Here is a 13015-nt window from a genome sequence, read left to right as displayed (position 1 = left end):
ATGAACTGACACAGTGGCTCCAACAACGGGCTCAAACATAGCAAAGATTGTCAGGATGGTACAGGATCTGGCAGTGCTTCATTCTGTTGTACGGAGATAGGGCTGCTGTGAGTCGGAACCCACTTGACGGCACCTAACAATGACAAATGGGCTTGAGGACAGAAGGCACAGTTGAGAGCAAGGACACTGAAAACAAGGAGAGTATGCAGAAACAGACTTTCTTCCTACCCTCTTCCCTGTCTCAGCTCCTAGAGCGCGGGCATTTAACTTAAACCTAAGTTGGACTCTGCTCAGCCAAAAAGACAGGACAAAATATACAAGCATCAGGAGTTTCCCAAAGAGATCTGACAATGAGGCCCACCGATTTCAAAACCCATCCAAACAGAAAACTTCCAGTCAGCCTTTTAATGTCTCATTCTTAAGTGCAGGCGACAGATAAGACTCAGAATGGCAATGTTGTTGTTGTTAGGTGCCGCTGAGTTGGTTCCGACTCATGGCGATCCTATGGACAAGAGAAAGAAACACTGCCCAGCCCTGCACCATTCCCACAACCATTGCTATGCTTGAGCCCATCGTTGTAGCCACTGTGTCAATCCACCTCGTTAAGGGTCTTCCTCTCTTTTGCTGACCCTCTACTTTACCAAGCATGATGTCCTTCTCAAAACTGCAACATCAGATGCTATATGACAATGAAACAAAGCTCTGAGGGAAGAGGATTTTCAGTTTAGGTTCGATACACAGGTAAAATATCAATCAAGTTTGAGAACAAAATAAAGATGTTTTCAGACATGCAGGGGTTTTAAAAATTTACCTCCCATTAACTTTCTCAGGAAATCACTAGAGGGAACTGCTCCAATGAAACCTGAGAATGACCAAGAACAGACAAGACGTGAGATCAAGGAAACAGACAATCCCATGAAGGAGGCAAAAGGAAGAGGAGGGAGGGGGTGCGGGGAGAGCCCAGGATGACTGCATGGTGGCAGGCCTAGCACACCAAGCCCAGATTGGGAAAGAGCAACAGCAGATGACAGTGACAGGATGTGTGACACATCTGAAGAAAGAGGAGATTAAGGAAGTGGGGAAGAATATGAAGATGAGTTAGTGACATATCATAAAAATCTAAGCAAAGAAAACACAAGACATTTATTAGCTCCAGAAAAGAGAAAATTGTACAAAGACAGAAAAGTAATCATGGCAGCTGTGAACAGCTTCTACACGTCATAATACTGTAATGTAAAAACTCAACAATGACGTAACCGAAATTGACATAATGATTCTGGAAAGATAAGGGGATAAAAGACATAATATAGGAAAAGGGGAGGGGCAGTAGGTTAAAGAGCAAAATCCTTATCTTCCCTAAGGGAATTCAACAGAAAATGCCTAAAAGTGAAGAACAAAGTTCAGGGAGCAGTAGTATTTTATTCGGAAATATGTAGTTTTAAAAATGAATCAATTTGCTAAAAGAAATGGGAAATTCTCATCATTGTCCCTAGATAGACAGTCCCTTTTTAAACTTACACACTCTTGGACAAAGGACAAAAAATATCCAGAAGGGATTATCATAGTGGGCCATACGATGAGCATATTGAATATAATCTATACATTAGCCAAATATACATATCTGTGAAGTAAGCAGTATTTAATTAAAATCTAAAACCTTTAAAAGATGAGTAGTTAGATAGAAATGAAATAAGAAGCAAAAGAGTCCTACAGATGCTGGGAAAGAGAGAAAACATTTAAAAGATTAGAAAGGAATAGGCTGCCGGATGAAATGCCAAAATTCTAGTTAGTGGTGATGGAAACATTTTTCTGAATAATAAACCCCTTAGTTTTCTCATGCCCCTCAACTTTCAACTTAACATTCCTTTAAATTAAAGGTGATCAACTTGAAAGGCATAAATCTTTAAAAGTTGTTAAAAACAGTCTTATCTGTTACCAACTGTTGTAAACTTACTAATTAAAGTAGTTTTTGATAAATGAGTAAAATTTGGTGAACTGACCATTTGAGCTGATCATTCAGCATACTGGCTTTGAGCAAACTGACTGAGATAGAGGCTTCCGGGTAGTGACTCTTGACCAGGGGTGATTCTGCCCCACAGGGGACATGTGGCAATGCCTGGAGATATTTTTGGTGGTCACAAGTGGGGGGATGCTACTGGCATCTAGTGGGTAGAGGCCAGGGATGCTGTAAATATCCTACAATGCACAGGACACCCTACAACAAAGAATTATCCAGAGGTGCCAAGGCTGAGACTGCCCCGTTTTAGGGCAATGAAACTCATTTTTTTGCTGCTAAGCCTGACTCTCCTATGTTCTTTTTTCTGTTGACGATACTACTATTTACATGGCTGCCCAACTGAGGAACTGAAGGAGTCACCCTGCTCTTCCCCTCTCCCCTCATCCCTACTACTTCCAAATAAAACTTGTGACTTTGTTTATCTCCTCATCTCTCAAACCTGTCAATTTCTCTCCACTTCTACCATGGCTTCTCTGGTCTACTTTCCACACGGAAACCAGTCAACAAGGGCCTCCCGACCCTGGCTCCTGCAGGTCTAGCCAATTCCATCTCTCACGACTCTTATTTCATGTGTCTCGAAAGCTGAAAAAAATGGCTGCAGTTCCTTGACATCATGACTGATGGCAATTTCTTACCTTCATGCTTTTGGTTAGGCTGTCCCTTCTGCCTCATGCCCCCTCCTGCTCTCAGCGTTCACTTAGTTAATTCATACACTAAAGTACTTGTCTATGAGCTCCTTGTGGGCAACAACTGTCTCATCTTTGCATTCTCAGTAAACAGGACCTGGTATACAGCAGTTCTGAAGTTGCTGGAGGAACAAGTGGCCTAGTTGATCTGTCTAGGTAGAGTATTAAGTTCATTTAGGGGAACAGTTAAGAAGAGATAAGAAAACTAGAAAGGTGGGTCGAGAATTTTGAATACTAAACCAAAGACTTTAGACTATTCAGTGTTTTAGAATAACTCTATGAAAGCTGTCTTAAAAGGAAACTACCATTTCCTGAACCCCCATCATGTGGACTGGGTCAAACACTTTATAGGTGTTATTTTCTTTACTCCCAACAACCCTGAAGGATAGATGGTATTATTCTCTTTTGATAAATGAAGAAAGGTGAGGCACAGGCAAGTGAGTTAACTGGCCCCTGGTTAAGTTATTCAGATTTGAATACAGGCTTTGAATCCAAGTCTGTTACTCCAAATCCCAAATTCTCTTTTTTGCTCCACATCTTGTTGTCCACTCTACCTCAGAAGTCTTTTCAAAATCTCTCCCTCTACCACAGTCTTAGTCATTAGTCAGTCTTCCATCTTTATCTCTCACTTCAAAGCCCAGACTCTTGCCATCACGCCTCCCTCTAAGAAAGTAGTCTGAGGTTTTAAGATAGGAGAAAGAAGGTAATCTCAGTGGAACGAACTACAGGAGAGGCTGTGGACACAGGGAGAGATGAAAGCTGGGAAGACCAGTAAGCAGACCATTAATATTAACGGTAGCTAACATTTATGTGTTACTCGGTGTCACGTGCCGCTCCAGGTGCTTTACTTGTACAGTCTCATTTACTCTCTCATTAACTCAACCAATAGTTACTTACTGACCACTGTTCTAGGTATCTGGAATAGCATCAGTGAACAAAACAATGATTCCTGCTCCCATGGAGCTTTTGGTATACCAGACCACGATAAACGTAAGAAATCTGTAAATTATACAGTGTGTTACCAAAACCAAATGCTACCTGTTGCCCGTGAGTTGATTCTGACTCACAGAGACCCTACAGGACAGAGCAGAACTGCCCCACAGGGTTTCCAAGGCTGAAATCTTTACAGAGGCAGACCGCCACATCTTTCTCCTACAGAGCCACTGGTAGGTTCTAGCCATCGACCTTTCAGTTAGCAGCCAAGTGTCACCAAAGCTCCTTATATAGTATGTTAGAAGGTACCAAATACAAGGGAAATGAAAACTAGATCAGGGTTAGGGGATTGGGAGGGCTATGGATAGTCAGCTCATGGAGGTGACATTTGAGCCAAGCTTAAGGAGGTAAGAGAGTTAGCCATGTGGGTATCTGGAGGAAAAGTATTCCTGAAGAGAACAGCTATTACGAATCCCATTTTTTAGAGGAAGTAACAGAGGCAAAAAGAAGTGAAATGACTTGTCCATGGTCACACAATAAAATGGTGGGTCAGATTATATCCCAAAGAGTTACTGTACTGTGGTATTTTAAAAACATGGCCCCAAAGTCTTTGACATACCTCCTATTAAGAGGTGGGTTCATATCCCTTCCCCTTGAATCTGGGTCGGCTTGTGACAGCTTTAACCAAGAGAGAACTGCAGAAGTGACACTGTGACATCTGAGGATAGATCATAAGGGACATGCAGCTTCTGGCTTGTCTGCTCAAACACCAGCCACCACAGAAGAAGTCCAATTCTCTGAGGTCTCCATGTTGGGGCAGTCCATGTGGGCACTGCGGCCAACAGTCCCAGCCGAGCCCAGCCTTCTAACCATACCTGCCAAGGTGCCAGATATGGAAGCAAAAAACCAGTCTAGGTAATGGATTCTCCTGCCCAGCTGCTCAAACGCCCCAGGTCCTTCAATCCCCAACAACTAAGGTCCCAGACATAGTGGAGCAGATATAAGCCATCCTGCCCCTGAATTCCTGGCACACAATCTGTGAGCATAATAAAATAAGTTGTTGTTTTACACTACTGAGTTGTGAAGTGGTTTGTTCCACAGCAATAATAACCACAATATAAAATAGGCAGGAAATAAATGTGAAGAACCTGAGCTAAGTTGACAGAAACAGACAAAGAAATTGGAATACATTACCATCCTTCAATAGGACCATGTCTAGATGACAGCCTGTGATGACTTGAAAGAAGAGAAAATAAGCTCCTTAGTCCACTCCACTAGTAAAGCTAATATAGGTCTGTGGGTACCACTGGCAGGCCTAAGACAGGCAAGGGCTGGGCAAGAGAAGGGAGAAAAGGAAAGAGATGGATACAGACTGTGAAAAGAATACCATCAAAACAGCCTCAAAGGCCACCAGCAACAAAAGTTGCTTGCCCCAGTTTAAATTATTCCTCTGGACAGAAGGATGAATTAGGAAGTGGTTCTAGGCCTGCTCCTCTCCAGAATTCTCATTCTTCTTGTTATTACGTACCATCGAATCGCTTCTAGCTCACGGCTACCCTACGTATAATAGAACAAAACACTGCCCAGTCCGGCGCCAACCTCACAATTGTTGCTATGCTTGAGCCTATTGCTGTAGCCACTGTGTCAATCCATCTCGTTGAGGGTCTTCCTCTCTTTCACTGACCCTCTACTTTACCAAACATAATGCTTGGTAAAGTAGGATTCTCTTTCTAGAATCTGCTATTACAGCGAATACAGCCAGAAAGGTACTGACTGAATAAAGAATGGGGTTATATAAAGTTCTGATATCAAAACCTTTTAGGTTCAACTTACTCAAATTTAACATAAGTTCTACCAACACAAATTTTCATGTAAAATGTCCGTAATACAAACCTCACAATATTTAAGTTCCACCCAAAGGAAATACGGGCAAAACATCTGATTCCAAACCACCAAGACTCCACATAATCCACGAAACAACGGCTGATCTAGTCTACACAAAAGTATACGGGACTAAACCCCTGAAACTATTGCCCTGAGATAATCTTTAAACCTTAAGCCTTAAATATCCCCTGAATTGTCTTTAAAACCAAACAATAGTTTAACGAGTAAAAAAAATGTCTGCCTTGAGCATTTTGCTCTCTTAAGGTCTATCTATATGGGATCAAACTGAAACAGCAACTCAAAAGACTAGATAGGAACCCCAAGGAGCAGTAAATTTGTGTTAATGGGGGAGGAACAACTCAGAAAAGGAGGGTGAGAATGGTTGCACAACTCAAACAAGGCAATCAATGTCACTAAATGGTACATGCAGAAACTTCTGAACTGGTCTATGTTTTGCTGAGTATATTCCCAGTAACAACAACAAAAGAGTATAGGAGACTAACCACGGCTCAGTAGCTAAGGTGCCTAGACTGCAGTGCCCAAGAACTCCAGGCTGAAGAAAGCTGGACTTCCAAAAGGAAAGGCTCTCTCTTCCTGTGCCAGCCTCCTCCTCCCGTGGCTCTCTACAGCAGGTGTGTGTGGGTCAGCACAAACCCCGTATTACAACTGCAGACCAACTCCAAGCATGTTCCTTAACTTCTAGTGCAAGGGGAGACTTTAAAGAAAGTTAAAATCCTGCTCCCAGTAAGACATTTTTTTTCTCCTTCAAATTTAATTCAAAAATTTAAAGTGGCTGTGAGACAAGTGAATTTCTGCTTTACTCCTCCTCGTGGAGATCAGAAGGGGCTGCATTTCCAGACTCTTCCAGCTTGGAAACTAATTCCAGGGGTAAAATTTGGCTGTATCTTAGAATGATAAAATCCAGAGCAATTTCCTTTAAAATTAAAGATAACTGGCACTATTAGTTTATATTACATTGTGTATAAGTCTCTTATAATTACAACGTAAATCATCATTCGCTACATAAATTCGACCTTTATCTAACTGACATAGGGAAGATGAAAAGTACCTTTTCCTAACCACTCTTACCCAACACAAAACATGCTCTTTAGAGAGCAAACTTTAAGGCCCAAACAACTTCGTTCAATGAAAGTTATGCTTGGAAACGAAACAGCAGATGAAATGAAACCATACTGCTGTTGTTAGTTGCCGTCCAGTCAGCTCTGACTCATGGCAGCCTTGTGTGTTAACAGAATGAAACACTGCCCAGTTCTGTTCCACCTTCACGATCATTGGTATGCTTGAGCCCACTGTTAAGGCGACTGCGTCAATCCAGCTCTTAGCAGGTTTCCCTTCATTTTTGTTGGCCTTCTACCCCACCGAGCGTGATGGCCTTTTCTAGCGATTGGTCTTTCCCAATGAGGTGTCTTCATTGGACAACGTTCTGTTGTGATCACAGGGTTTCACTGGCGAATTTTCAGAAGCAGATTACCAGGTTGTTCTTCCTAGTCTTAGTCTGGAAGCTCCGCTGAAATGTGGCCATCACGCGTGACCCTGCTGGTATTTGAAAACCAGTGGCTTCGCTTCCAGCATCACAGCAACATGCAAGCCACCACAGTACAACAAACCACGAGGTGGTGGGAAACCGTATTACATATTTTAACTGAGATATAAAGTGCTTAGTACTGTACCTGGTATTCAGTAAGTGACCAACAAATAGTAGCTATTTTTAGTCTCCAGAACCACGCTTTCTTACAAAGAATCAGTTTTTAAAAAAATCACGGAACTTGAAAACTTGATTAAACCGACTGGGAATCACCCTTCTATTATCACAGCTCAATCTAAAATGAACATAGCTTGCAAGCTTTCACTGAGTACTCTATAAGACAGCGACTCTAAAAGTGTGGTCCCTGGACCTGCAGCATCAGTATCACCTGGGAACTTGTCAGAAATGCAAACTCTAGAGACCCAATTGTAGGATCAAAGTCTGGGGGTGGAGGACCCAGTAATCAGTGCTTTAACAAGCCCTCCATGATTCTGATTTCTGCACAAGTTTGAGATTTTACAGACTAGTTTCAATTTTAAAGTTCAGGGTACTTGATCTATAGGAACCAGAAGTCTTAAGAGTAAGAACAACGTGATCCCCAGGTATATCCTCCGTAGTACCTAGCACAGTATTGTAACATAGTAGGCACTCAAAAATTTGCTGAACCGGCTAATTCAGTCTCATATAACCAAGAGCTGGCTAGACAATCATCATCAGTTTACAAGAAATTATGATGGCTGCATTAGTAACAGCTACATGGTGCTTTTCCACACACATCAGGAGCTGTTAAACAACTAGCAAAGCCCTGGGGTTTCTAGTACTGTGGCAAATAACCCAGGCTTACACAACGCTGTATACTTTGAAATTTAAATGGAAAGTACATTTCTAATTTTGCCAATACAGAAACATGGGATCTGTACACTTTCTATACAAGTCAACTATAGAACACCAACTAAAATGTAAACTTTTTTGTTGCCTTTAAAAAGCATCTTATTTTACATATTAATCAACTATAATGCATGGACCCAATATGGTTTGAATAAAATGTTAAAAATTAGATAACGGGGGAAATTTTAACACTGACTGGATATTATGAAATGCAGACAATTTTTTAGGTATGATAAAGGTATTGTGATTAAATTTTTATAAAAGAGGCTTTAACTGTTCTGAAGCCTTTACAGATGACATTAGATTTGCTTCAAAATAATCTTGGGGATAAAAGAAGATTGGCCACCGAGCTGTCCACGAGTGCCAGGGGGCATACTAGGGTTGCTCAACTCTAGCATTAGGGACACTTTGGGCCGGGTTAATTCTTTGTTGTGGGGGCTGTCCTGTATCTTGTACAATGTTTAGCAGCATTCCTGATCAGCAGCACCCCTCACCCTCCGGCAGTGACAACCAGAAGTGTCTCTAGACATTGTCAAACGTCCACTGGGGGGCAAAATCACCCCTAGTTGACAGTTTTATGTAGGAGCCTTGATGGTGTACTGGTTAAGCGCTCCATTGCTAACTGAAAGGTCCACAGTTCAAACCCACCACCCACTCTACGAGAGACAGATGGGGTGCTCTGCTTTACAGCCTTGGAAACCCTAAGGGGGGCAGTTCTACTCTGTCCTACAGGGTTGCTGAGTCAGAATCGACTTGACAGAGATGGGTTTGGTTTCGTTTTGACAGGTTTATAAAAAATGCAATCATAATATTTTTATCATGCCTAAAACAATCCTCTTAATTTCTTAATATCATCATTTAACTTATCAGTTGAGAACCACTGATAAATACTATCCTCTCTATTTGTCTGACGCTTTCCATAACCAAAAATATTTATTTCAGTATTTTAGTTACACTTTATATTTGTACCGGTATATCTTCTCAGCTGAATAATTAGTAAATAAACTCTTGAGAAACAGCCTGGTACAGACGAAAGCAGAGGGGGCTGAGCTGGAGAGCTAGGGTCTAGCAGAGGCTCTGCTACTGAACAGTCAGTGGTCACGAGTACGCAGCTCTCGTGACCTCTCTGAACCTCAGCTTCCTCTCATGTCAGATTGTTGGACCAGGCCTTTTGGGTTAGAAAATGACTTGATAACAGTGAACTTTTATATACCCATCACCTAAAGGTGGATGTTCACATCTGTATATCAAATGAAAATACAGTAAAGACAGTATTATCCTTATTGCAAATTATCTGCCTTTTACTATTCTTAAGAAGAACGTTCTACTATTCTTAATAAGAACATTCTTCACAATAGATACAATTTTTAGAAATGCAAATAAGGCTCCTAGGATAAGCAAAGTTGAAAGTCTTTCCATAAAATAGAAAAGCAAAGCTGCTCTCATCATAATAGCTAAAAAAATCCATTAACTGGTAAATGAGTTAAAAAAAAAAAAGGTATATCCAAAGATAAATCCAAATACTGTTCAGCAATAAAAAGAAACGAACTTATGCTACGTGAAAGAAGCCACATATAAATGATTCCACACCCTATGATCCTATTTACACGACACTGTAAAAAGGACAAGACTGTTAGGACAGAAAACAGATCAGTGGTTGATCTGAAGAGGAGACTGAGTGCAAAGGGGCCCAAGGGACCATGATACTGGTTACATCACTACACATTCTTTAAAAGTCATCAAACTGTACACTTAAAAAGGGTGAATGTTATATCCCAATAAGCCTGACTTTAACAGAAGAGCTACTCAACACACTAAGCACTTCCCTTCATTCTCGTACCCTCACCACTGAACTGGCACTAAGTCTAATGTTTAGCTACTCAGTAATGGTGGGTGAAGCGCATTAGCGTACACTCAATTACAGAGCCCACACTTGAGGTGTAACACTGGCACTTGGGGCTCTTACTGTGAAAGAGACAGAGTTCCTTCCAGAATACGGCAATGCCAGAGTTAAAGTGGAACAGGTATGCTGAATTAATGCAAAGACACGCTGCAAATCTCTGATCCTAACACTGTCAAAATTTCAACTTTAAATATGTTAAACTGAGGATAAAAAAAGACACACTCCTTACCCTAGGTTGTTCTTAAAGAATAAAGTTAGCAGTACCTAACGACACACAAAAAATAGTACAAAATGATTCAACAAATTCAACAGAGGACAAGGTGAAGAACGTGCAAAGTCAGTCAAGAACAATCAGAGATATTCACTGCCTAAACCATGTGTCCCTGAATGAAAATAAACGTATTTCTTCTCTCTACGTCCCACACTGAAATAGGTATGTATATGTCCAAAAGACCCATTCGGTGTGAATCCGTCATCACTACAAATGTGCTATGACTGTGTCTGGCTTCAGTTTAGAAGGTGTGGATGGAGCTCCCGCTAGCTCGGGTTGAATATAAGGGTTTGCTTCTCTGAGTGAAGGTCAATGATCAAAGCTAATCAATGCACTTTTTGGGCTTGTTCCACTCTTCAGGCTGGTCAAGGAACAGGAAAACATCAAGGCAGAAACAGGGCTTCAAAGAAGGAGGGTAAGAAAATGAGTTCACTGACGCACCTAACCCAGGGTTTTCTCTGACTCACTCCTCAGATAGATTTCTAATGCATCTCAGGTGCAGGAAAGCACACCCCTGACCGCCCGCTTCCTCAGGGCCAAAGAGCGTTACAGACCACGCGTTGATTAGTACATCACTGGGGATGCTCCCCACCTCGGTTTCCATAAACAGATGAAACCATCTGATAGCCACCAGCAGCAAACGAGCGGCGTTCTGACGATTCAAACCAAGACACTTGATACCGCGAGGCCACAGTGTCTCAGGACCTTGCTGAAACCATGAAAACACAGTAAGGAAACTTCTCCTAAAAGACACGGCCGTTTTCTCGCCGGCAACTTCCTCCTGACACCCGTCAGCGAAAGACCGGGGAAGGTTCTTGGCCAGGTTTGGCCGACGTTTTGCGGCAGACAAGCACCGCTGGGCCGGCCTCGTTTACCCCGAGCGAGCCAGAGCGGAGGGGCGCCTGGCCAGCGCCGGCCTGGGACTCGCCGTCCCCGGCAGGGAGCGGCCGGCGCCCACCAAGCCCAGGCTCCTTCCAGGGAATCCCGGGCCGGGAGCCTGGAAGCCGAGGACGCCCGGCCAGCGCGGGGCCCCCGCCGCGCCACCGTTCCGGGCCCCGCTTCCAGCAGCCTCGCCGCCCGTCATTCGCCTCGGTCCCGCCGGCCCCCATCCGTCCGCCCCGCCGCCACGTCTGCGGCCCCCGCCTGCCCGCCCCCCCAGGCCCGACGCCCCCCCGGCCCGACGCCCCCCCAGGCCCAGCCCCGCTCGGCCCCCGCCCCCCGGCCCGGCCCGACCCCCCCCCCAGGCCCGACGCCCCCCAGGCCCGGCCCCCCCCCAGGCCCGACGCCCCCCAGGCCCGGCCCCCGCCCCGCTCCGCACGCCGACACCTACGTTCTCCGTGTCGCGCTCATTCACCGTCGGCAGCGGGGTCCGAGTGGACATCTTCTTGCACTTGGATTCTCACGACGCGGGGGTGGAAACGGCACGGGCGGCCCCGGGAAGCCGGCGGCAGCGTCCCGGGTCACCGCGGTGCGGGCGGTCGACTAGAGGCCGGGCCGGGACGTCCCCCGGCGGGTCCCGGGGCGCATCTCCCCCGGGGCCGCGGCGAGGCGCCCCGCGGGCGGCGGTCAGCCGGCGTCCCCGCGCCTCAGGGCGCCCCGCGGGCCCCCGCCCCCCCGCCTGCGCTCCGGCCCGTCGCGCCGCGGACCTCAGCCCCGGGGCCTCCACACAGCGCCGCCGGCGGCCCCTGAGGAGGAGCAGGAGGAGGCCGCGGAGCAGGAGGAGCGCGAGACAGGCCGCCACGAGCTGCGGGCGCCGACCATGGAGGGGCCTGCGGAGGAGGGGCCTGCGCCGGCTGCTCTTCTCTCTCCCGCTCGCTTTCCGCCTCAGCCGCCGCCCGCTGGCCGCCGCCGCCGCTGCCGGCACCACCGAGCCTCACAGACCCAAGATGGCCGCCCCTCGACTTCCTCTGCTGCCTCCGGATGCCGGAAGTGACGCAGCCGCCGCCTCCCGGACTTGGGCCAATCAGCGCGCTGCGAGGAAGCGGCCTGCTGCTGTTGCTAGGGGCGACTCGGTCCTGCAGGGCCGGCTCTGAGCGAGGAGGCGGGTGGGCCGGGTCCCCGCCGGCGGCAGCGGGCAACGGGTTCCCACAGCCGGTAACGCAGGCAGGCCCGGGAGAACCGGGCACGGCCCTGGACGGCGGCCTGAGCCCGACTGCTGGGCTGGCGTTTACAGTGCTGATGCAGCGCCTACTGTGTGCAAACGCGGAGCCCACATGCCCGGCCTGCGCTGCAGAGTCGAGCCACGGCGGCAATTGTAGGGCCGGGGCCGCAGGGCACCGCGTCTGTCCAGGCTGTAGGCCAGCCAGGATCCGCGCATCCCGAGGGCAGCAAGTCTGCAGGGAGAGGGACCCGGCTAATGCCGTCGGGATGAAGAATGCAATAAGAAGGGCGGCTCAAGGGGGCGGGAGGAAAGTTGTGGGGACCCCAAGGACGCTAGTTCCAGCCCGCAGGAGATTTATAACCAGCCGCGAGGACTGGCAGCGTCCCGGGATCCCAGGCTGGGGCGGGACTCTGTGGACGCCCGCAGGCTGGAGCACTGGACATGCCGGGAAACCTTCTTTGCCCTCCTCGCCTCCGTAGGTAGCCTGTGTTTCTGCCCAGGGTCTGGCCGGCGGTGGGTGGAATCCATGGGTGCAAGGTTCCGAGGAGGGAGAGGGGATGGGCTGGGGAGAGGGGGTGGTGCTCGGGTAACTCGAACTGTTTTGGAGAGTGTACCTGGTGGATACATTACGTTTGTTACCTCGTTTAAGGTCAGGGTAACCGTGTAAGACGGGAACACGCACAATGCGATCCAAGTTCCAGGGGTTACAGTGACTTGACCAAAGTACCAAAGTTGGTAAGTGGCAGAGTTGGGATTAGAACCCAGTTCTTAAAGCTTTGATAGTAG

The 13015-nt window shown here is 46.6% G+C and overlaps 1 protein-coding gene across 2 annotated transcripts in view; it reads right to left on the bottom strand.

Moving 5' to 3' along the window:
* MARK3 (microtubule affinity regulating kinase 3) overlaps positions 1-11643 on the bottom strand; it is a 99255-nt gene extending 87612 nt beyond the window's left edge. Inside the window, exon 1 of one of the 2 annotated variants that reach the window (XM_064293028.1) lies at positions 11459-11643. In XM_064293028.1, coding sequence (XP_064149098.1) covers positions 11459-11509 — 51 coding nt within the window. In that variant the 5' untranslated portion in view covers positions 11510-11643. The remainder of the gene's footprint in view (positions 1-11458) is intronic. The other variant, XM_064293029.1, reaches the window with a different exon arrangement.
* Positions 11644-13015: the final 1372 nt, after the last annotated feature.

The sequence above is a fragment of the Loxodonta africana genome, chromosome 10 (genome assembly GCF_030014295.1).
Source record: "Loxodonta africana isolate mLoxAfr1 chromosome 10, mLoxAfr1.hap2, whole genome shotgun sequence".
NCBI lineage: Eukaryota > Metazoa > Chordata > Mammalia > Proboscidea > Elephantidae > Loxodonta > Loxodonta africana.
The sequence above is the reverse complement of the archived record's forward strand: the minus strand, read 5'-3'. Positions and strand labels throughout refer to the sequence as shown.